The sequence below is a fragment of the Lepidochelys kempii genome, chromosome 11 (genome assembly GCF_965140265.1).
Source record: "Lepidochelys kempii isolate rLepKem1 chromosome 11, rLepKem1.hap2, whole genome shotgun sequence".
NCBI lineage: Eukaryota > Metazoa > Chordata > Testudines > Cheloniidae > Lepidochelys > Lepidochelys kempii.
Window position 1 is genome coordinate 31,566,777 of NC_133266.1, and position 25,231 is coordinate 31,592,007.

Sequence of the window (25,231 nt, forward strand, 5' to 3'; positions counted from 1 at the left end):
TATATTTTCAAATATATTGATTTCAATTACAACAAAGAATACAACGTGTACAGTGCTCACCTTATATTATTTTTGATTACAGACATTTGCATTGTAAAAAAGATAAACAAAAGAAATAGTATTTCAAATCACCGCATACAAGTACTTAGTGCAATCTCTTTATTATGAAAGTTGAACTTACAAATGTAGAATTATTATTATTTTTACATAACTCCTTTCAGCTGAGTGAGCCCTTGTTTGCAAGGGAGGATGGGCTTTACCTCAGGGACTCGGCCTGTAGCAGGGGAGGAGAGGCTGGTGCAGGGAGGCTGAGCTTGCCAGGCCCCTGTTCCCTATGGCAGTGTTTCTCAAACTTTTTCTGCTGGGGACCCCATTTAGACTTAAAAAAAAGTTGTGATCCCCTACCTTCAGCCCTGCTTGGGGTGGGAGGCTTGGGGCACGGGGCTCCGGGTTTCAGCCCCTCTCAGGGTGTGGGGCTTAGGGTTTCAGTCCCCTTGGGGCTCCTCAGGCCACTGCTCCCCGCAGAGCTGTGGGCTGGGGCTTCAGCCCTGTTGCTGTTGCTGTCCGCAGAGCTCCAGGCTGGGGCTTCAGCCCTGCTGCCACCGCTGCCAGCAGAGCTCTGAGCTGGGGTTTCAGCCTCTCCCTCGCCACCTCTGGAGCTGTGGGCTGCGCCTTTAGCCCTCCCCCACTCCCCACAGAGAGGTATCTGATTAACATGTTTATTTTGTTTTCAATTAATCACAGGTGTTAACTGATCAATTGACCGCCCTACTTTTGGTACTATCTTGCATGACCTTCTCATAAACAAACTAGAGAAATATAACCTAGATGAACCTACTATAAGGTGAGTGCACAACTGATTGGAAAAGCATACTCAGAGAGTAGTTATCAGTGATTCACAATCAAGCTGAAAGGGCATGTCTACTGGGGTCTCACTGGGATCTGTTATAGGTCCACTTCTATTCAATATCTTCATAAATGATTAGAATAATGGCATAGAGTGTACACTTTTAAAGTTTGCAGATGATACCAAGCTGGGAGAGGTTGCAAGTGCTTTGGAGGATGGGATTAGAATTCAAAGTGATCTTGACAAGCTGGAGAAATGGTCTGAAATAAATGGGATGAAATTCAATAAGGACAAATGCAAACTACTACAGTTAGGAAGGAATAATCAGTTGCACAAAAACAAAATGGGAAATGATTGCCTAGGAAGGAGTACTGCAGAAAAGGATCTGGGGGTTACAATGGATCACAAACTAAATACAAGACGACAATATAAAACTGTTGCAAAAAACACAAACATTATGCTGTGATGTATTAGTAGGAGTGCTATAAGCAAGACAAGAGAAGTAATTCTATCATTGTACTTGCACTGATAAGGCCTCAGCTGAAGTATTATGTCCAGTTCTGGGCACCACATTTTGGGAAAAATATGGACAAGTTGGAGAAAGCCCAGATGAGAGCAACAAAAATGATTACAGGTCTAGAAAACATGGCTTTCAACAAAAGACTGAAAAAATTGGGTTTGTTTAGTCTGGAGAAGAGAAATCTTAAGGGGGACATGATAACAGTCTTCAACTACATAAAAAATTGTTATAAAGAGGAGGGTGATAAATTGTTTTCATTAATCACTGAGGACAGGACGAGAAGTAATGGGTTATATTGCAGAAAGGAAGATTTAGGTAACCTCCTAACTGTAAGCACGGCTGGTGCAAGGATATTTTGTGCCCTAAGCGAAACTTCTACCTTGCGCCCCCTCCCCCGCCCCCACCAACCGCCAAAAACTAGTAAATTTAGCATTATAAACAGCCTGTCAGAAAGGGTAACGGCTGTTGTAATGTTTCTTTTTTACCTTTAAGGCTTTTCAATTGTTTGCCATTGCCTCTGATGGTGTCCCATTCAAAGTCTTACTATTGTGCAAAGCTAAACAATTGAGCCTGGCATTGCATCACCAGCCAAATTAGGCAGTGTGACAAATCCCCCTTGCCCCAAAGGGACTTTATCCCCTGATGACTAATTTCTACTCCAAGTCTATAAAGCAGACTTTTAAGGTAAATACATTATTCCTTCAATATTACCCATGCACACATCTCACAAAGATTCTCACCCTTGACAAGCTACCAGCCTTGTGTAGATCCCTTCCACGTTCCTCTTTGTGGGTAAGTGCCCTGTAAGACTTGTGTGGGTGCAGTGAGTTTGTCAGGCCTGCGGTAACAGCTGTTTGTGAAGATCAGGGGGCCCTGGTGTCACAGTGAGCTTGGGGTGGACAGCATGGGGCAGGGCACTGAGGCTGGTGGGGCAGGTAACACTTACGAGGCTGGGGGGCAGGCGGTGCTGGGATGGGGCAGGTACCTGTCAGTCTCCAGGGCTCGGGCCGCACCAGGGCCAGCAGCCTCTTCACCTCGGAATCTCCCCCGCTCGCCCGGGGGCCACTTCTCCTCTCAGGCTCCCCGGCTGCTGCCACCCCGGCCGCCCAGGAGGATGCGGGGGTGGGGGGGTGTTGCTGCGGAGGAGACACAAGGGGCCGGGCTCAGCTGGGGCCCCGCATCTACTGGCCGAGAGCAGCAAGAACCGGGAGTCGCCTGGGGGAGCCAGGCGGCCCGAGACCAGGGCAGTGGCAGCCTCCGCAGCAGCAGGGGCAGGCAGGGAGTGTAGCCCGCCATGGGGCAGGACAGGCCGTGCTGCTGTTGCTGTTTCAAAGGCTCCTGTGCCACGTGGCAGGGCCAAGGAGCCTGAGAGGAGGAGTGGCTCCTGGGCAAGCGGGGGAGACTCCGAGGTGAAGAGGCTGCTAGCCCTGGTGCGGCCCGAGCGCTGGAGACTGACAGGTACCTGTCCCTAAGCAATAGTATAAAAAAAAATTGGGGGGCAACGCTTTTTGGCGCCCCCAAATCTTGGCGCCCTAGGCAGCCACCTAGTTCACCTAGTGGTTACACCAGCCCTGACTGTAAGGGTAGTTAAGCTCTGGAACAAATTACATAGGGAAGTTGTGGAATCACCGTCATTGACGGTGTTTAAGAACACTTGTCAGGGATGGCCTAGATCAGCCTTTTCTCAACCTTTTTGTGGAGGCAACACCCTTTGGACTTAAAAAAATAATATTGTGAGTCCCTATATTAAGACTTGAAAAAATTGAAGCCCACTACCTTAAATATCTTTAAGTAAAATATTAATAATACTGGCCCACCAGCATTGATAAATGAATCTTTTAAATCTACGCAAATATATTGAGTAATTTCAGTTCCTATGTTAGCAGAGAAATTTCTTACCCAAAAAATATGCTATATGATGACTGTAACACTTGTAATTCATAAAAAGTGAATTTATAGTTTGTTTCTATGTAAAAATAAACTTTGATCTGGCACACAAATGTTTTTTCTTACCTTTACTTGCAACCTCTCTATACATATTCCCAACCCCAGGTTGAGAAGAACTGGTCTAGATAATACTTAGTCCTGCCTGAGGGCAGGGGACTGGACTAGATGACCTATCAAGGTCCTTCCAGTCCTACATTTCTATGATTCTAGGAGTCATCCGTTGCACAAATAAACACAGAATTGTAATTTGGGCACAAACACTCAGCAGTCAAATCCAAATATTACATGTACAACATGCTAACAATAGGAGAGCATAGATACTGGAGTAGGAAGAAATGACTAAGGCACTGGACTGGGTCCCAAAGGACCCAGGTACAGCTCCTGGCTCAGAGGCAGACTTCCAGTATGCATTTGTGCAAGTCACTTAATCTGCACTGTGCCTTAGTTCCTCATCTGTATAATGGGGAAGTACTTCCCACCTCATTGGGGCATTGTGAGTGTACAATCCATTAATGACTGAGGCATTCAGAGACTATGGTGATTAGGGACATACGTAACCAGATCAATAGGAAATTGCATACATCCTAATTTTATTCTAATATTTATTGCCCTTTAAAACAGCATGATCCATACAGTATGTGTATTTTATGTAAGGCTGAATAAGAAATTTCAATGTGTATATATTATTTGACAAGTAATGTAAAATGAAATAAAAAGACCATATTCTCAGTCATATGCAAACGGTTTCTTGAATGGTGATTAAGTTGCTAGCTGCATATTTGATACTTCTTGATTTCATACATTACATGCTGTGACAAAGTTCCTCCTCTACCTTGGTGGGTCTTGCGCTTATTGGCAGATTTGCTCGCCTTGGAGCTTCACGGCAGCCCTCAGTTTGGCCATTTTCATGAACTGGCAGTCCAGGTCAACTCCTCCTGTGTCTGACCAGGAGTTGGGAGGTTTGGGGGGAACCCGGGCCCGCCCTCTACTCTGGGTTCCAGCCCAGGACCCTGTGGAATGCAGCTGTCTAGAGTGCCTCCTGGAACAGCTGTGCGACAGCTACAACTCCCTGGGCTACTTCCCCATGGCCTCCTCCCAACACCTTCTTTATCCTCACCATAGGACCTTCCTCCTGGTGTCTGATAATGCTTGTACTTCTCAGTCCTCCAACAGTATGCATTCTCACTCTCAGTTCCTAGTGCCTCTTGCTCCCAGCTCCTTACATGCGCACCACAAACTGAAGTGAGCTCCTTTTTAAACCCAGGTCCCCCAATTAGCCTGCCTTAATTGATTCTAGCAGCTTCTTGATTGATTGATTGATTGATCTAGCAGGTGTTCTAATAGCCTGTCATCTTAATTGTCTCCAGAATATTCCTGATTGTTCTGGAACCTTCCCTGTTACCTTAACCAGGGAAAAGGGTCCTACTTAACTTGGGGCTAATATATCTGACTTCTATTACTCTCCTGTAGCCATCTGGCCTAACCCTGTCACAGTGCATGTTATATACGGTTAGAAAAAGTGAAGAGTTATAAAAAATTACCTTTCAATTTCCCTGTCACGTAAATGAAACATATTCAGTTTTTTTAATACCAAAATACAGATCCTAGAGCTAAAATGACAGGTTTCAGAGTAACAGCCATGTTAGTCTGTATTCGCAAAAAGAAAAGGAGTACTTGTGGCACCTTAGAGACGAACCAATTTATGCATCCGATGAAGTGAGCTGTAGCTCACGAAAGCTTATGCTCAAATAAATTGGTTCATCTCTAAGGTGCCACAAGTACTCCTTTTCTTAGAGCTAAAATGTTATTTCTAATTTTATAATGTATTCTGAAGGACTAAGTTGCAAAATGAAATTGTTTAGATGATTAGTTTGCAGTAAACATGATGCACCCAATTGGTTTCTAATTTTAGAGAAAGGTTAAGTTTCCTCTTATAATAATGAAGAAATAACAGAAGCATTTATGATAATGAGGTTTTTATAATTAAAAAAATCAAATTCTCAGGTAATATAACCTGATATGAAAGTTATGTGGGATGCATCTATGTACTATATTACCATCTAAAATGACTGTTTTGTAAAGTTACTTTAGGTTTGTGCTGCCAATTAACACAAAAAATATTTCTTCAAAATATTGTTTACCAAGTGCCAAATTGTATTCTGTGTGATCTGTGTGTGGAGAGCCCTCCACATACAGATCACACATCTTCTGCAGGGAAGAGACTCAACACTATCACACACCCAGTGGAGCCCTCTCTAGGGGACTGAAAAAAGAGTAAATCTGGGGGCAGGATCCCATATTATATAACCTTTCCCACAGAGTTTCATGGGGAATGCTCAGACGCTACTGTGGGCCAGGGGGAGAGTGCCTACAACTGGAGCCCCAAAGGAACCACACTGCCATGGTGGGAATGGGGAGCAGGCTTCCAAGGATCAGAACCAGAGAGGGGATATGCCTCCCATGGATCCCCAGAGATCCACCAGGTTTGGGGTTGGGCCCCACAGTGTTTATCATGTGGGAAAACTGCATCCCAGACATGATGCTGTGTGGGAATCTTAACAGAGGGTTCCATGCACAGAAACTCTTCCTTAAGCTTTTACATAGGAGGTTGATTTGGCTCCAGATAATTAGATTACAATCTCTTAAAGAACATGATGTTCCAAAACTTTATTCAAGATTGTGGGGGAGTATTAAATGGCCTACTGCGCATTACATAGGAAATACATTTATTTTTAAATGACCATACTGACTGAGAACTAAATAATTCTATGTAGTATCCTAAATTCACAAAGTTATCTAAATTAAAGAAGTTTATTAAAAATTTTCCTATTATAGTCCAGAGGATAGTAAAGAGTTCTGAAATCCATGCTGGATCCTACATTTTAAAGACTGTAGATTCCATGTCCCTTCTTGGAAGTTTCAGTGGAGGAATTTTTGGTAAAATCTCTTTAGCATAAAGACTTTTATGAAGTCCAGCTTCTCGAAGAGCTAGCTCAACACGAACTCTAGGGTCAGAAATGATCTGTTAAAATAAAATATCATAATGATGAACAGAAACAAAATATTAGTATTAATACTTTCTCAAAAATGTAACATATATATTTGTGTGTCTCTATAAATTACATAAAAACCTGTGCTAAAAGAACATTAAAGTTGGAAAATCAAGGACTCAAAAGATAGAAAATGTCAAAATTAACATTGCCTATGCAATCTTATTTCAGTCTCCTTGTACATATGCATAACCTTTAACTTCATGATCATATATTTTTCCCACAGGATCCCTGCTTCATGAGTTACTTAATATTGCTTTTTATTTTCTACATTTGATGTGTGGCTGCAAGACTTATTTAATGCATGCCATCCTAGCCCTGCACTGAAGATAGATTTACTAATTTCTTTCTGGGATTTCTATGGTGTTCACACCATAGTTATCTGAGTGTTTGACAAATATTAATTAATCTTCACAACCCCTTTGTGAGAAAAGGTGGTCGTGTTATCCCCAACTTCTATGACAAATGAGGCAGGGGTCCAACAGAAGACAGCCTCATTCACTTCACAATCCTGATTTATTCCCAGAGTACCAGTGATTCTGAGCACTGAATGAGACAGGGGTCCTGTGGAAAAATTGTATGTGATCATGTAGTTAAAAATTATCATAATGCGTATGCAAAAGGAAATTTTAATTCTGGTATTTCCTAACTTGTCAGTGCTTGACTTTGTAACCTTAATTTTTTTAAAAACATATTTTAATGTAATTTCCTAATTAAAAAAACAAAACAGAAATTCCATCATATGGAACCATTTTGACTCCCAGCTTGGTCCATCAGCAAGGTTCAGATCTTAAAATTCACAGCACAGACCTCTTCCACTTGAATTAATGAAGTAAAAGGTAGCAGTAGGAGCCTGTTAACCTATATACGGACAGGTCACTGGGGTGGGGGTGGGGGGAAGATGAGATACACACTTTGCCAGTGGGTTTCACAGCTGTTTGCTGACAGCAGAGGAATGTGGAGACTGAGAGTACCCGGGCTCAATTCCAGGTGCTGTATTGGAGATTATATGCCCTCTGTTCCAATCCACACTCTTCAGCTCCTACTCCCTCTCTGCTCCTTATCCATGCTCATCCCCTGCCTCCTGCAACCCTCCCTTCACTCCTCAGACAATTACATTCCAGTGTGCCTTCTTCCTCTCCATTGCCTGGGGACTAGCAGTGGAGTATTGAGGGCACAAGAGAGAGAGCCACACTGTTCTCAGTTCTGAGCCCAGTACCACAGTGGTCTACAGTGTCAGAGAGGAGCAATTGCAGGAAAAATCCTGCTCTGCCCCTGCAGCCTGGGATAGAAAATGCTCAGTCACTCTGTGGGGACAAGCATAGTCTGGCTGGCATGTAGGAGCGGTGACAAGATGGAGCACACTCACTGCAGACACAATATTTGGATAATTTAGCTGCCACACTCTAACAAGTCTCTAGTGGCCATGTACAAACTGAGATATTACAGAAGCTTCTAACTTGGCCAAATTTGGGTGAATTTCCACATGGACAGCAAAGAGAACATCCCTGACATCAAGGTTACTGCCTGACAAATTTTGAGCCCTTTTTTCAAAATACGGAGGTACTAGAGCTTTTCAATGAGACAGTTCCAATTTTTTTTAAAAAGGGCCAAAACAATTTATTTTTCTTTTGTTTTCTTCTTGGAAGGAGCTGAACCATTGCTGCTTAAAAAAAAAACTTAAAAAAAAAAAAAAAGGGCACAGCTTATGGCACACTCAACATTGAAAAGTCCAGTCTGAATGCTTAAAGTTTGGCAAAGTTGTAAGAAACTGAAAACAAGGTCTCATAATGGAAAGTATCTAGCAGCCTTAACTAACAACATCATTTAATTTTCAGCAGATGCAGGGCTAAAAGTTATACTTCACAATTATATCAATAGTGTAACTTATGTTTTTAAACAGACTTTCCACATCATTATTCTAAAGCATGGATAGTGTTTTTAAACATATGGTTATTGCTTTTGGGGAAAAATAAATCAACCGATAATACTGTTGTACTACTGTTTAATTTCTATTTCAAGCAGAACTGGGAATGTCCTCAGCAATCTGATTCAAACTGAGAGAGTATCATTATTTTAATTTGGTGTTTTCCCTTTACACCTGACTAGGCTTGTAGAGGACCCATCCCAGACAATGGAATAATTTGCCGTTTCATTGAAAGATATCTACTACTTAGGGTTTTATAGCTACCCACCCAACAGGGACTCTTACTTGATGTAGTTTTCTATAAGGGCAGGAGTTTAGCCTAAAGATTTATCATAATACTAAACAGAGAAGGGGGAAGCAGAACAACAATCCTTCAGAGAAATGCAACATACATGTCAGAGAGTTTACTTTTTAATTTTAAAAATATTAACTAGATATTAGGGCTGTCAAGCAATTAAAAAAATTGAATAATAGAATACCATTAATATAAATATTTTTGGATGTTTAACACATTTTCAAATATATTGATTTCAATTACAACACAGAATACAAAGTGTACAGTCATCACTTTATATTTATTTTTGTATTATAAATTTGCACTGTAAAAATAAAAGAAATAGTATTTTTCAATTCACTTAATACAAGTACTGTATTGCAATCTCTTTATCATGCAAGTTGAACTTACAAATGTAGAATTATGTACAAAAAATAACTGCATTCAAAAACAAAACAATTTTTATTTAAAACTTTAGAGCCTACAAGTCCACTCAGTCCTCCTTCTTGTTCAGCCAATCACTCAGACAAACAGGTCTGTTTACATTTGCAGGAGATAATGCTGCCCGCTTATTGTTTACAATGTCACCTGAAAGTAATGGCACTGTTGTAGCTGGCGTTGCAAGATATTTACGTCCCAGATGCGCTAAAGATTCATATGTCTCTTCATGCTTCAATCATCATTCCAGAGAACATGCATCCATGCTGATGACGTGTTCTACTTGATAACGACCCAAAGCAGTGCAGACCGATGCATGTTCATTTTCATTATCTGAGTCAGATGCCACCAGCAGAAGGTTGATTTTCTTTTTTTGGTGGTTCGGGTTCTGTAGTTTCCGCATCGGAGTGTTGCTCTTTTAAAACTTCTGAAAACATGCTCCACACCCCATCCCTCTCAGATTTTGGAAGGCTTTTCAGATTCTTAAACCTTGGGTCGAGTGCTGTAGCTGTCTTTAGAAATCTCACATTGGTACCTTCTTTGCATTTTGTCAAATCTGCAGTGAAAATGTTCTTAAAATGAACAACATGCTGGGTCATCATCCGAGACTGCTATAGTATGAAATACATGGTAGAATGTATGTAAAACACAGAGCAGGAGACATACAATTCTCCCCCAAGGAGTTCAGTCACAAGTTAATTAACACATTATTTTTTTAACAAATGTCACTAGCACGTCCTCTGGAATGGTGGCCAAAGCATGAAGGGGTATACAAATGTTTAGCATATCTGGCATGTACATATCTAGCAATGCTGGCTACAAAAGTGCCATGTGAATATCTGTTCTCACTTTCAGGTGACATTGTAAATAAGAAGCGGGTAGCATTAACTCCCATAAATGTAAACAAACTTGTTTCTCTTAACAATTGGCTGAACAAGAAGTAGGACTGAGTGGACTTGTAGGTTCTAAAGTTTTACATGGTTTTGTTTTTCAGTGCAGTTATGTAACAAAAATAATTTACATTCAAAAATTGCGCTTTCCACAATAAAGAGACTTGCACTATGGTACTTATATGAGGTGAACTGAAAAATATATTTATTTTGTTTATCATTTTTACAATGCAAATACTTGTAATAAAAATAATATAAAGTGAGCACTGTATACTTTGTATTCTGTGTTGTAATTTAAATCAAAATATTTGAAAATGTAGGAAAAGCATCCAAAATATTTAATAAATTTCAATTGGTATTCTATTTTTTAACAGTGTAATTAAACTGCGATTAATCATTATTAATTTTTTTAATCGCGATTAATTTTTTAGAGTTAATCGCATGAGTTAACTGCAATTAATCAACAGCCCTAGTGTTTCTCTCCAGTATTTCTGGTTTCATATGTGACAATAACTTTCTATTATTAATCTTTCTGTTAATGGAATATTCATTTGTACACAGACTATACAAGATAGGCAATTACCTGTTCTTCACTGTATGTACGTAATGTAAACAGTGGTCTTTGAAGAACACATTCTTCTTCAGTTCCAATGCCCATTTTAGCTTTAGATGCCACTGTATCAGCCATCATTCTTGCTGGATCAATTTCAGCAACAATAGCAACCTAAATAACATTACATGAAAATACTTATTAGTCAAATAGTTGATACTATCTAACTGGAATGAAGTTGGAATGAAGTGGACTGGTGTGGAGAAAAGTTCCTTACCAACAACAGGTTTCAGAGTAACAGCCGTGTTAGTCTGTCTTCGCAAAAAGAAAAGGAGTACTTGTGGCACCTTAGAGACTAACCAATTTATTTGAGCATGAGCTTTCGTGAGCTACAGCTCACTTCATCGGATGCATCCGATGAAGTGAGCTGTAGCTCACGAAAGCTTATGCTCAAATAAATTGGTTAGTCTCTAAGGTGCCACAAGTACTCCTTTTCTTTTTACCAATAACAGTTGTCCTTTAAACATAGTCCTTGTGCAGCTCCACATTTGTGAGATGTAAGTGTGCCCATGACAAACTTTGAACCACTCTGAAAAGCAATGCAACCTCTGTGGGTCTAAATGATTGGTCTCCAGGCTATAAAGAGGATGTGTGACCTCAGCTGCCCTCAGTTCCTTCCACTGAATCCAACAATCTCAGAAAACTCTCAAGAAGCAGAGAAATGGGGCGGCCACAGGAAGTGAGAAATGTGGAAATGCAGAAGCAAAACAAGAGTTATTGACAAATAACTCCTCTTTCTCCAATAATTTCCTTTCATTATGACTAGTAAACTAGCTATTTAAGAGAGCGAAACTAGCAGTTCAATCCCCCAGGAGGGGGACTGAGAAGGGTTAATTAAACAATGATTGCAGAGCTGATCTCCTAGAACAGGCAGCAGGGTGAGATTCCAAATCAAAAGAGTGGTCCTGCTGAAAGATATGTCTAGATACCCACAAATGATAGCTTTGCTTAATCTCCGCAATGGGAACAGTACTGGCTGGAGCTTTTGGTAGAGGGTAAGAGGATTCATGAAAATTTCGCAGAAAGTCAAATGTGATATATAAGGCAGGCAGCAGTCTGACAGGAGTCCTGAACACGGTGGCAGTCAATCTTGTTCAAGTTCTAGTCAAAAGATGGAACAGCTTATTGGACTGACAGAAATACATACATATGTCCCTTCAAGATCCATCATAAGATGACATCAGGCAGAACACAATAGAAGAATCTTATTGAGCAGAAATAGTTGCTAAGGGATAATAGCATAGATCCCCTGACTCCTCTGAACTGAATTGACTAGTCCAAAATTTCAACATAGGCATTCACAAAAGAAATAACCTATTGATTACAGCTTATGCAGAGATCATTGTCCACTTCAACGAACAGCAGGCTCCCATAGACTCCTTCCTGCACTGTAGTAGTTTGTTCTGCAGTCCTTCACAGCACTGAGCACCTGTTCTCAGCAATCTATCACTATCTAGGCCACTAAGTGATGTAACTACAGATCTGGGCAGCAAATCAATCTCGTTTTTAGGACAGTCTCCTCAGATCAAATCTACTCAACCAGAGAGGCCTCTCCTTGGATCCATGATGCTTCTTATAGCATTTGGATGACAGCACCACCACCTGGTGCTGAGACAACTCATCTAAGCCAGATCTTGTTCTTGGGCAGCCAAGAGAAGACCTATCACCTCAGTATTTTATTATTTATTTTACTTTTATTTTATGTATTTCATATATACAATTCCCTCAACTGAGTGAGTGCATTGTATATATGAGGGGAAATGATGGTGTCCTTGAAGCTCTAAGGAAGATGTAGGGACTCTTTCCAATCAAAACCAACAACCAAAAAGTGATGAAGGAGATGAAAGAAGTGGACTAATAATTTAGTAGTTATATTAAGTAACAGTCCCTACTTACCTACATGTCTCCAGCTTTAATCCAGACAACATCACATGATCCACTGTCTACAGCCAAGCTCTAAGATACAACCACATTTGCTCTGATCCCTCAGACAGAGACAAACACCTACAGAATCTCTATCAAGCATTCTTAAAACTGCAATACCCACCTGGGGAAGTGAAGAAACAGATTGACAGAGCCAGAAGGGTACTCAGAAGTCACCTGGTAGGATAAAGATATTCAGGCCTGTCTGCAAAGGCCTGTACTTTAAGAATTTAGGTGTATTCTTATCACTTGGCTAGTTCTAGAGGTATAAAAGAAAGAATCAAAATCACTGTCTGCTGGTGTAAGGGCCTTCTCTTACTGTGACAGTCTCAGGCCCTGTTCTTAGGCTAAGGCCTTTGGCTAAGCAGCAGAGGCAGCCATAAGCTAGGAAGCGAACAGTCACATCCTCACATTCCAAACTAGTCACATTGAAATAAGGTGCTATTGGGCTGTTAGGCACTATCAGGACAGGATTGTATTCCTATCACCTCCAGAGAAAGGGAAGTGCCTAGAAAATGTAAAAGGAAACTTAGTTTGATAGCATCCTGTCTGGCAAGAACTCACTTATCAATAGCTGGGATGTGAAATCCTCACTTCTGTATTGTTTTGTCATTATAGTTCCCACTTTGCTATTGTTTGTCTGTATAATCTCTCTGGTTCTGTGATTGTTCCTGTCTGCTGTATAATTAATTTTGCTGGGTGTAAACTAATTAAGGTGGTGGGATATAATTGGTTACATAATCATGTTACAATATGTTAGGATTGGTTAGTTAAATTTCAGGAAAAATGATTGGTTAAGGTATAGCTAAGCAGAACTCAAGTTTTACTATATAATCTGTAGTCAATGAGGAAGTGAGTGGGTGTGGGTGAGAGGGTGGGTGGGGGAGGGAAATGGGAACAGGGAATGGGGGTAAGAAAATTGAAATCATGTTTTGCTAAAGGGGGAAATGGGAACAGGGAATGGGAGTAAGGAAGTTGGAATCATGTTTGGCTAAGGGTAGGAATGGGAACAGGGACACAGGTGTAAGGCTTTGTGGTGTCAGAGCTGGGAAGGAGAATACTAAGGAAGGAAACTGGAATCATGCTTGCTGGAAGTTCACCCGAACAAACATCGAATTGTTTGCACCTTTGGACTTCGGGTATTGTTGCTCTCTGTTCATGCGAGAAGGACCAGGGAAGTAAGTGGGTGAAGGAATAAGGCCCCTAACATCACATACTACAAGACAAGCCCAATAAAGAAAGTAACAGAACGTCACTGGCCGTCACCTACAGCCCCCAACTAAAACCTCTCCAGTGCATCATCAAGGATCTACAACCTATCCTGAAAGACGATCCCTTACTCTCACAGACCTTGGGAGACAGGCCAGTCCTCGCTTACAGACAGCCCCCCAACCTGAAGCAAATACTCACCAGCAACTACACACCACACAACAAAAACACCAATCCAGGAACCAAACCCTGCTACAAACCCCAGTGCCAACTCTGTCCACATATCTATTCCAGGGACACCATCATAGGACCTAACCACATCAGCCACACCATCAAGGACTCGTTCACCTGCACATCTACCAATGTGATATATGCCATCATGTGCCAGCAATGCCCCTCTGCCATGTACACTGGCCAAACCGGACAGTCTCTATGCAAAAGAATAAATGGACACAAAACTGACATCAGAAATCATAACATGCAAAAACCAGCAGGAGAACACTTCAATCTCTCTGGTCACTCAATAACAGACCTAAAAGTGGCAATTCTTCAACAAAAAAACTTCAAAAACAGACTCCAACGTGAAGCTACAGAACTGGAATTAATTTGCAAACTGGATCCCATCAGATTAGGCCTGAATAAAGACTGGGAGTGGTTGGTCATTACAAAACCTAAACTTAATTTCCCCAATACTAATTTCTCCATACTGTTACTCACACCTTTTTGTCAACTGTCTGTAATAGGCCATTCTCTTACCACTTCAAAAGTTATTTTTCCTCCCTTGGTATCCTGCTGTTAATTGATTTATCTCGTTAGACTGACCTCAGACTTGGTAAAGCAACCCCCATCCTTTCATGTATTTATACCTGCTCCTGTATTTTCACTCCATACATCTGATGAAGTGGGTTCTAACCCATGAAAGCTTATGCCCAAATAAATTTGTTAGTCTCTAAAGTGCCACAAGGACTCCTCGTTATGTTAGTCCCTACTTTATTAAAGAGTCAAATCTAATTCTTCTTGCAAGGCAGTATAAATCACAGTTTCTAGACAATTTTTATGTAGTTTCTTTGTGCTGTAGTACATACAAGTGGCCTAATACTGTTTTGTAAAAATACAGCAAACTGCATGAAGAAAAGTCAATCTGAAGTATCATATAATTGCTGACACCTAATCAGATAACTAATGCAAGCAAAAATATTAAAACTGTACATCTCTCTTTAACCAAAAGGTGATATCCAGTTTCACCATGTCAAAAAGATAAACTACTGAATGGACTTTCTAAATATATTTATCTGCTCCAGATAAAAACTAAGGGATCTATTTCATGGAGTAAGACCCTACCAATATTGGGTGAAGATGGAGAAAAATGATTGATTAGAGGAATAGTTAAGGTGGAACTGTGTCATCGTCATCAAAAGCCTTTTTGGAGACATTTTAACCTTGATGTACCAGTCACAAGCATGGTGGTAGCTCAGAGAGTTACTGCCACCAAGAAAATATACTTTCTTGTATGTAACCAATGCCAATATGATTCAACTGATTTAACCAAGTATGTTTGGAACATACAGTAGAACGCCAGAGTAATGATCCCCTCGGGAACAGAGGTTGTTCCTAACTCTGAAATGTTCGTAACTCTAAACAAAATGTTATGGTGGTTCTTTCAAAAGTTTACAACTGAACATTGACTTAATACAGTTTTGAAACTTTACTATGCAGAAGAAAAATGCTGCTTTTAACCATCTTAATTTAAATGAAACAAGCACAGAAATAGTTTCCTTACCTTGTCAAATCTTTTTTTTAAAAAAAACTTTCCTTTTATTTTTTTAGTAGTATATGTTTAACACAATAGTGTACTGAATTTGCGCTTTTTTTGCGGCTCTCTGCTGCTGCATGATTGTGTACTTCCGATTCCAAAGGAGGTGTGTGGTTGACCAGTCAGTTCAGAACTCTGGTGTTCGTAACTCTGAGGTTCTACTGTATTGATATCCCAAAATAATGTGGTTATTCTAGCAGAATATTTTAACTCAATCTTAAAAAAACTTCAACAGGTTTAAAAAAAAAAAGACTGAAATAGCAGCCAATTGAACTTTGAGGCTCATTTATCTGTAAACCAGCTCTGAAAAATGTAAAAGGAATGTAATGAGGACATTTTGGCCAGAAGAGAACAATCTAGCCTAGGCCTGCCCTTTTAAACTCAAGAAAGTAAATTCAATCTGTATCTCTGTAACTAGCTGGCAGGTTCCAGAAACCTGTACAGAAAGGCAGTGCTCGTCTGAGTTACCCTAAACTCTAGTGCTAGAACCATGCATAAAGTGTACTCATGCTGGCAAAAGGATCTTGCTAACTTAGATCAAGACATAAGAGGATTTTGGGCTGTTGCTCTGAGTAGAGACAACTAAGGACTAGGACAGAGGAGGTCCGACAGTCTAAGTTGATAATATCCCTATATTACTAAAGTTCTGCAGGAGGTCCAAAAGGAGCGGAAAACATTCCATTTGAAATCAGTTAAACCACTAATGTCAGTCAAGTTACTTTTGTACATAACTGTTTGCAAGATTAGTATCACAGCTTGTATCTGTGCAGACAGACAGATTTAATTTTTCAGTAAATAACCTTACCTGAGGCAGAGAAATGCATAGGAATGTCTACACTGCAACTAAAAACCCTTGGCTGGCCTGTGCCAGCTGACTCGGGCTTGCAGGGCTTGGGCTAAGGGGCTGTTTTATTGTAGTGTAGAATTCGGGGCTCAGGCTGGAGCCCAGGCTTTAAGACCTGCGAGGTGGGAGGGTCCCAGAGCTTGGGCTGCAGCCCGATCCCAGAAGTCTACACTGCTATGAAACAGCCCCTTATCCAGAGCCCTGCGAGCTTGCGTCAGCTCGCACAGGCCAGCTGTGGGTTTTTAGTTGCAGTGTAGACATACCCTCAGAGCCTCATTTACAGACCTTCAGCTCTGCAGGATCTTCCTTCCTTGTAGACTTTGTAAAACCTGCAATTCCAAAGTCTTAATTCAAAAAATTTATACGGCCATAAACAGGCCACTCAGGCCTGGCTCACACACTGCATTGGGCTGCCTATGCCCCAGTGCAGAGCATGTGCTGGGGGTGGGGTCATAGGAAATTCTGCTATGATCATTCTGGTTTGCATTGCAAATCGCAGGCTACCCTGGGGAGGCTGCTCTAACACTATGGCTATCTGAGTTACACTGGGTGCTGTTTTGGCCCCCAGAGTAGCCCACAACTGGAAAGACACAAAAAGTGGTTTAAATAAACTTTTTCCTGCTCCCCGCCCACACTCTGGGTTGCACATTCTAAGCTGCACTTCCAGGAGTACAGCATAGAATCTCAAATACTGGATTTCCCTTTTATTCCTTGAAGACAAAAAACAACGGAAGGAAATTAAATTAAAAATAAAATTAAATGTAACATAAATGTTTCAAAGACATATGTTCAAAGGTTAGGAAAAGAAAAAAATAAAGTTATCGCAGTAAATTTTACTTGGTAACCTTGGATAAGTGCTGTCTGGAATAGAGTTTTTTCATGAACTGCACCAACTTCATAGAGAGTTAAACTCAATCCTGTGCAGAGAGCCAACCCAGGGCCTATGAACCACTTACGCTCATTTTGGGGGCTTAAGTGGTTCATAAGCCTCGTGCTGGTCCTCTACACAGGATTGAAACTAAAAGGAACAGCAACAGAAGGAAAAAAGGGTCCCAACTCAGAGAAATTAATGACTATCCACTTCCAAATGTCAACAGATTCTACTGTGTCATTTAATATGTTAATGATCATATTGTCAGAAGTACAAAACACAAAGGGTGTGTAATGTGGCAGAGATCATGTTACTGTGAAAACCTTAACTTTTTCATTCCTTGATTGCGGAAGGATTGCTTTTGTAATGTGTTATATTAATGTAATTTTATGTAGCTTAATTGTATATCTAAATACTATGCACAGGAAACAAAATCACCTGTTGCCTGAGGGCTTCAAGACGTCTCTCTCTTTCTTCTTTCTCATGGGCTTCTTGAAGGGACAGTTCTTTTCTCTCCATCAGGCGTTTTTCCAACAGTTCTTGTCTAAACTTAACCCTGTACAACAGAGCATATATATATATATATATATATATATATATATATATATATATATATATATATATATATGATGAAAACATTGGGCAAGTTGTATCAAACTGTGGTTTCAACGTTTCTGCTTGAAAACCAGGGTGAAATTCTTTATCTCTGTTTCATGAATAATATGAGGTTTCCTCAAAACATCTGAAACTAACTCATTTAACTATTTTACCAGAGTTTAAAGAATGGATAATTATCCATGAATATTCTCACAATTATCAGAACACATTTATGGATGCTAATTTTTGTCCAATATTCTCTATAATGTATTATTTTTCTTCCATTTTCTTCACTAACAACCTTAAAAGAAATGCACTCTGACATCCAGACATGACAGCAAAAACATGACTCTCCCTATCCTTCCTCTTTCCATTCAATAAATAGGCAAGACCTCTAATCTTGCTTCTTGTAGAAGTAAGTAAAGCTACTGATTGTATTGCCCTAAAACAGCAGAAACCTGCTTTGTCTTTTTGCATGAGGTAGCCTTTTCCCTCCCCTTTATTCATTGGACAGACAGACACCCCCCCCTCTTCCTCAAAACTTTTAACTTCCTTTTGGGATATGCAGTAGGAAGCACTGCAAAAAAAAGTGGGGATTTTTAATACTTTTACTCTTAGAAAAAGAAAGAGTTTATTAAACTCAAAGGAGAGCGTAACTTGTAGTGTAAATTGCAAGGATTTGGAACAAGCAGCCAGTTAACCAGGCAGTTACAAAAGACCATGGCTGCAATGATCCCAGAGCAATTAACAGGACAAACTGGTATGACCCAAGAAGATGGTACAATATTACTCAAGGATGCACAAGACACTCTCTAAATTTGTTTCAGAGTGGTAGCCGTGTTAGTCTGTATCAGCAAAAATAACGAGGAGTCCTTGTGGCACCTTAGAGTCTAACACATTTATTTGGGCATTATTTGTTTATTTGGACAAATTTGTTCTTGTTGTTCCTGTATTTTAAATAGGTTCAGACTCACAACACAGGCCTTGGCAATATTTTTGTTTCAAGGTGAAAGCCTAATCTACTTAGTGAGATGACATGAAAATCTCTTAATAAAAATTCAGAATTTTCATTTTTTTATGAAAAATGGCAAATGATAAAATTAGCATTTTATTGAAAGCCTTTCATGCAGCTTTAAATGCTTGCACTACCATACGGTTTCTAAAATTATCCAGTGCTATTAAAAATGAGGCTCAATGACCTGGAAGTTGCCAGGAACTACCAAATTAAAAACTTAAGAGACATGTATCAAGGCCTGATTTTTAAGTGACTTGTCCCTACTGTAGTCATTTACACATGTATAAAGTGAGTGTGAAACACTATCACAGCAGAATGCAAAATTCATGTAAGACTCTACCATTCACTTTGCACAGGTGTAAATTATTACATAATGTGCAAAGCAGTGGAGAATCAGGCCCAAAGTTTCTGTTTCTTGTTTTCTGACCAAGCAAGGGCTGAAAGTGTTGAAGAAGTGGCACTCCTAGCTCATGAGAAGAAGAAAGAAGAAATATTTTCATGATCATATTATCTTGAGAAGATCATCATGTTGTTCATGCTGTCCAGTCAGGAGCAGCATTAACAAAGATCTTTAGCTTCCTGGTCAGAGGATAACAGTAGAGATATGAAAGCTACATACACAACAGGGAGGAGTTTTAATATGTAAATATATTCTCAGTTGCAAATAGTATACCAAGTTTAGAACAGCTTAATAAATATTTTATAGTTGGCTTTAAGTGTTTCACTTCTGCTGTAACTTCACAGTATCCACATGATACTGTAGTATTTTTGTTATACTTAACATTTTAACTACTGTTATTTCAAAGTAAACTTTAATTTTACAGCAAAACATTTTAATGTTTTAATACTCTATTTTGACTTCAATAAAATAGTAAATAACAATTTAGTAAATAACAATTTTAATAAGCAACAAGCTGACAAATGAGATTAGCTAATTAGTTTCAGCGGAGCTACCTCTTGAAGTATTGTGGGTACACACTTATGTAATTTCTGATAAGCATAATTTCATTAAAATTCTGTTTTCAGACACTGTCATAACTATTCAAGAGGAAAAAACTAACATGCTTATTATAAAAGTTTTAACAGCACTTTTGAAAATGTTTGTAACACATGTTTTAACACAGACTATAATCAGTTATTGTTTGTTACTGTGATTAGTATAAATATGTCATGTATACTGTGGGTACATGTAGTGTTTATACAAAAGGATGTAGCTCAGAAGATGTTTCCATATCTGACACTCACTTTTATGACCTTGCCAAGTCCTTGGATATCTGGCCCTAAAATACATCACATGTCGGGCCAGGTATTCCATAAGTAGCCCCTTGCTAGCATCCATAAAATTTATGGGCCAAATCTTCAACTGGTGTAAATTGTCAACTGAAGTCAATGGAGGTATGACAATTTACATGAGCTGAGGATTCGGCCCGATGTGTGTACAGGGAAATCGGTACAGTATTTGCACATACAAGTACCCATTTGCACTTTCAATGGACCAAATGCTGATACCCTTGTTGATACTGAGTAACCCATTGCTCCACAAGTGGTTCCTATTGGTTTCAATGGGACTACTTGTGGAGAACGATACTATTCAATGTCTACAAGCATAACCTACCCCATTTATCTCACATGTATATGCAAATGCAGGTTTTGTCTGGGCAAATGTGGGTATGCAACTCAGTCTCCACTTGAACATTTTTCTTATTAGGTTTCTGTATTTATGGTGGGAGTCTCTCTCATTGTGGGATAGTTACCCTTCAACAGACTATTATTTACAAAAAGAAGCTACAATCTTCCTTAAAAAATTAAATAAGACTATTAAAGTTTAGTAGTCAGTAGCTGTGCACTATTGTTCTATAATCTCTTTCACATTCCTTTACTTTCCGGTCTTTTTAGAGCATTTGTGTAGAATGAACATCAAAAGTTTAAAGAAAAGGAGTACTTGTGGCACCTTAGAGACTAACCAATTTATTTGAGCATGAGCTTTCGTGAGCTACAGCTCACTTCATCGGATGCATACTGTGGAAACTGCAGCAGACTTTATATACACACAGAGAATATGAAACAATACTTCCTCCCACCCCACTGTCCTGCTGGTAATAGCTTATCTAAAGTGATCATCAAGTTGGGCCATTTCCAGCACAAATCCAGGTTTTCTCACCCTCCACCCCCCCACACAAATTCACTCTCCTGCTGGTGATAGCCCATCCAAAGTGACAACTCTCTACACAATGTGCATGATAATCAAGTTGGGCCATTTCCTGCACAAATCCAGGTTCTCTCACCCCCTCACAAAAACCACACACACAAACTCACTATCCTGCTGGTAATAGCTCATCCAAAGTGACCACTCTCCCTACAATGTGCATGATAATCAAGGTGGGCCATTTCCAGCACAAATCCAGGTTTTCTCACCCCCCCGCCCCACAAACTCACTCTCCTGCTGGTAATAGCTCATCCAAACTGACCACTCTCCAAGTTTAAATCCAAGTTAAACCAGAACATCTGGCGGGGGGGGGGGGGGGGTAGGAAAAAACAAGGGGAAATAGGCTACCTTGCAAAATGACTTAGCCACTCCCAGTCTCTATTTAAGCCTAAATTAATAGTATCCAATTTGCAAATGAATTCCAATTCAGCAGTTTCTCGCTGGAGTCTGGATTTGAAGTTTTTTTGTTTTAAGATAGCGACCTTCATGTCTGTGATTGCGTGACCAGAGAGATTGAAGTGTTCTCCGACTGGTTTATGAATGTTATAATTCTTGACATCTGATTTGTGTCCATTTATTCTTTTACGTAGAGACTGTCCAGTTAGACCAATGTAAATGGCAATGGGGCATTGCTGGCACATGATGGCATATATCACATTGGTGGATGTGCAGGTGAACGAGCCTCTGATAGTGTGGCTGATGTTATTAGGCCCTGTGATGGTGTCCCCTGAATAGATATGTGGGCACAGTTGGCAACGGGCTTTGTTGCAAGGATAAGTTCCTGGGTTAGTGGTTTTGTTGTGTGGTATGTGGTTGTTGGTGAGTATTTGCTTCAGGTTGCGGGGCTGTCTGTAGGCAAGGACTGGCCTGTCTCCGAAGATTTGTGAGAGTGTTGGGTCATCCTTTGGGATAGGTTGTAGATCCTTAATAATGCGTTGGAGGGGTTATTATAACATTCATTCATCAAGCCCAACTTGATGATCACTTTAGATAAGCTATTACCAGCAGGACAGTGGGGTGGGAGGAGGTATTGTTTCATATTCTCTGTGTGTATATAAAGTCTGCTGCAGTTTCCACGGTATGCATCCGATGAAGTGAGCTGCAGCTCACGAAAGCTCATGCTCAAATAAATTGGTTAGTCTCTAAGGTGCCACAAGTACTCCTTTTCTTTTTGCGAATACAGACTAACACGGCTGTTACTCTGAAACCTATCAAAAGTTTAGAGCTTCAAACAATGAATGATTCAGCAGTCTGCTGCAGTGAATTACACTTTGATTTTCTATCAGAACAGAAAACTATCAAACGAGGTACGAATAATTGACACTACCCCACAACATGGATTTTTTAAAAGTTTTAAATAGTACAGCAATAATTTTACATTTCTTCATAAAGTCAGAAATTGTAACCTCAATAAGCGTCAAAAGTGAAGTACTTAGTCTTTAAGAGGAAAAATATCTTATTTACAGTCAGATTCACTGGCACTCTCTGGTAATGCAAAGCAGCTATAAATCTGGTTTACCTCATGCTTTGCAATACAAGCAGCTACAGCACACAAGTAAACCCCTGGAATATAGTCGTAACATGGTACAGGATCATCCACGTTTGAGATGAAAAAGACTGATCTAGCCCTTCTCCCTCTCAATGATAATTTCATAGGCCCTGTTATCCAATTTTAACTTTAATTCAGAAAACTTTAGTTTTAAATACTTTTCCCATCCCATTTGCCTGCTCCTATTTTCATGTCTTCTTCTTTGCCACCTCTTGTATTTAGAATAGCCAGACAATTCGTGTATGCCAAACACCTTTCCTGTCCTCCTTAAAAATCTACTGAAAATCCATTAGATCAGCAAAACATGTCACCTATAATGACCACTATGTCTGTCTAGTACTGTATTGCTCTGTATTGTCCCCATTCTTAGTTTTTTAAAGCCCAATCCTACAAAGACTCTAGGACTACTCCTGCTTATAATTAAGCACATACCTAAGTCTTCACAGCATTGTGACCCTTAACTGTAAACTCACTGGGACATGTATTTCATTTTAGCTTGGCGTACTTACACTGTAGAGTGCCAGGCAGCACACATGCGGCACTACAGGACCTAACAACAGTAACACCTCTCTTTCCTTCTTTGATTAATGTTAGTGAAGAAGTCTGAAGAGGAAAAGAACTACACAATTCCAAAGAATGAGTATCCTCAACAAAGAGTAAGTAATTTTTCCTTTCCTTACACTGTTTTATCATGTATAGTATGACAAGTCTGGTAAACATAAAGTTGAGCATTTACTTACTTTTGATTCATAATCTCACCTCTATTATTTCTTTACTGAATTGTGCCATTTGTTTATTTGGTATGTTATTAGCATAATCCTTTCCTACTGTATGATGCTATATAACCTAATAGCTATAGCTTTTAAAAACACATTAGAAAATAACTCATGCACTGCTTATGTATCTTTTGTAATGGATAGTAAATTGCTCATAAATACAAGGATTAGATTCTGGTATGTTGTGTGGCTGTTTTATACTGCACTATCACTGGAATCAGGCTGCATCACTGACATAGTTGGCCTTAGCAGGATCACCTCATTGTACAGCAGTCCTCGTATAGCACAGAGTCAACACAACAGCTTCTACACATCCACCTTCTTGCTGTTTTGTTTTTTAACTACTGCTGGAAAACAGAATACAGCCTCTCTGCCCTTGACCCTTAAATAGCCTCAGGCAATAATTTCAACTGGATCTCAATCTCAAACATTCATGGCCTTAGGTAAAGCACAAGATTAATGGCTTCAGTGCAGTCAATTAAATGAAAAGCCATTGCAGGTGTGTTAAAGAGGCGGCAAATAAATATACATAAGTAAAGAACACTGAGGATGTGGAACAGAGGACAGAATGGTTCTCATACTGTGACAGACTGACAATATCCTGCATGAAATTTATTGAAATAAAACTAATTCAGTACGGTTTAACTTAACATCTTTGGAGTTCATTGTATTGAAAATGCAATTGAATGTTATTGTGGAATTGTATGAATTTCCATGGAAAGGGTAAATAGGAGAACAGCAGGGGGGTAATTTGGCAAATTCACTCAGGTTTTAGCATCTCCAGAGAAGCCACCGCTGTGGAAGGTGAACATATACTAATTCAAATTGGATTCCCCAGGAACCAACAGACAAAGAAAGGGGGTTTTAGATAAATAGCCTTGTTTTAAACTGGCTCCTGGCTTTCTTCCTGTTCCAGAAAACGGACAGGACCCTGGTCCACAGAGGGCCCCAATCCTCAGGGCAAAGTTGTCTATACTATCAAACTAATAAATTGCAATGCATGTCAGACATATTTTCTTTTCTCATTTTGAACTATACTGGTTCCAAATTGTGGAGAAACTATAAACAAGATGCTCTTTTTTCTATATGTTGAAAATGCTAAAATAATTCTTTTTGGATGGGGAAATCCACCCAGATCTACTGAAAACCTCTCTTTGGAGTGGTATAGTATCATATATGAACACAATAAATATCAAGATTCATATTGTTAATAGTCTTTACATACGTAACATTGTAAGTCTAGCATAATGACAGGTTTCAGAGTAACAGCCGTGTTAGTCTGTATTCGCAAAAAGAAAAGGAGTACTTGTGGCACCTTAGAGACTAACCAATTTATTTGAGCATAAGCTTTTGTGAGCTCCAGCTCATGCATCTGATGAAGTGAGTTGTAGCTCACGAAAGCTTATGGTCAAATAAATTGGTTAGTCTCTAAGGTGCCACAAGTAGTCCTTTTCTTATTGTAAGTCTAAATTTTCAAAAGTAGCTGGTAATTTTGAGTGTCTTAATTCTTGGGCATCCAACTTGAAACACCTTAAAAGGCTATCACCTTGACTTTCAGAGTGTTGGGGCTCAACATTTTCTGAAAATCAGACACTTCCCCCTTTTTGAGTGCCTAAAAAAAAATGCCCCAAAAATCAAAGTATACAAAATCACTAGTCATTACATTTTGAAAATGTAAGCCACAAGTATGTATACGTTAAATAATGTATCTTTAAGGCAGGAAATCAATTCTATATAAATGTCTCCCATTACCTGTCTCTCAAATAGATTAGAAATAGTTCTATGAGATGGAGGAATGAAAGGTGTCATCTACATGAAACTACAATGGAGTCAAAGGACTCAGTTATAAATTGTTGAATCCTGTTCTAGTTGCAACAATTTGCAGTTCGCACCAGTATAAAGCCTTGTATAATATGGTTTAGTTC

At 39.6% G+C, this 25,231-nt stretch overlaps 1 protein-coding gene and 1 long non-coding RNA gene across 3 annotated transcripts in view; one reads left to right on the plus strand and one right to left on the minus strand.

Annotated features, from left to right (window-relative positions):
- The first annotated feature begins 2,079 nt into the window (after positions 1-2,079).
- The window catches only part of LOC140895559 (uncharacterized), a 30,222-nt gene continuing 7,070 nt past the window's right edge, over positions 2,080-25,231 (plus strand). The window contains exons 1-2 of the long non-coding RNA XR_012154261.1: positions 2,080-2,159; positions 23,125-23,186. This is a non-coding gene — a long non-coding RNA (uncharacterized lncRNA). The remainder of the gene's footprint in view (positions 2,160-23,124; positions 23,187-25,231) is intronic.
- The window catches only part of CCDC148 (coiled-coil domain containing 148), a 171,520-nt gene continuing 151,646 nt past the window's right edge, over positions 5,358-25,231 (minus strand). The window contains exons 13-15 of one of the 2 annotated variants that reach the window (XM_073305533.1): positions 17,602-17,719; positions 10,477-10,617; positions 5,358-6,336 (exon numbers count right to left, since the gene is read on the minus strand). In XM_073305533.1, the coding sequence (XP_073161634.1) occupies positions 6,190-6,336; positions 10,477-10,617; positions 17,602-17,719 (406 nt within the window). In that variant the 3' untranslated portion in view covers positions 5,358-6,189. Of the gene's footprint in view, positions 6,337-9,302; positions 9,560-10,476; positions 10,618-17,601; positions 17,720-25,231 lie in introns of those variants that run through there. The other variant, XM_073305534.1, reaches the window with a different exon arrangement.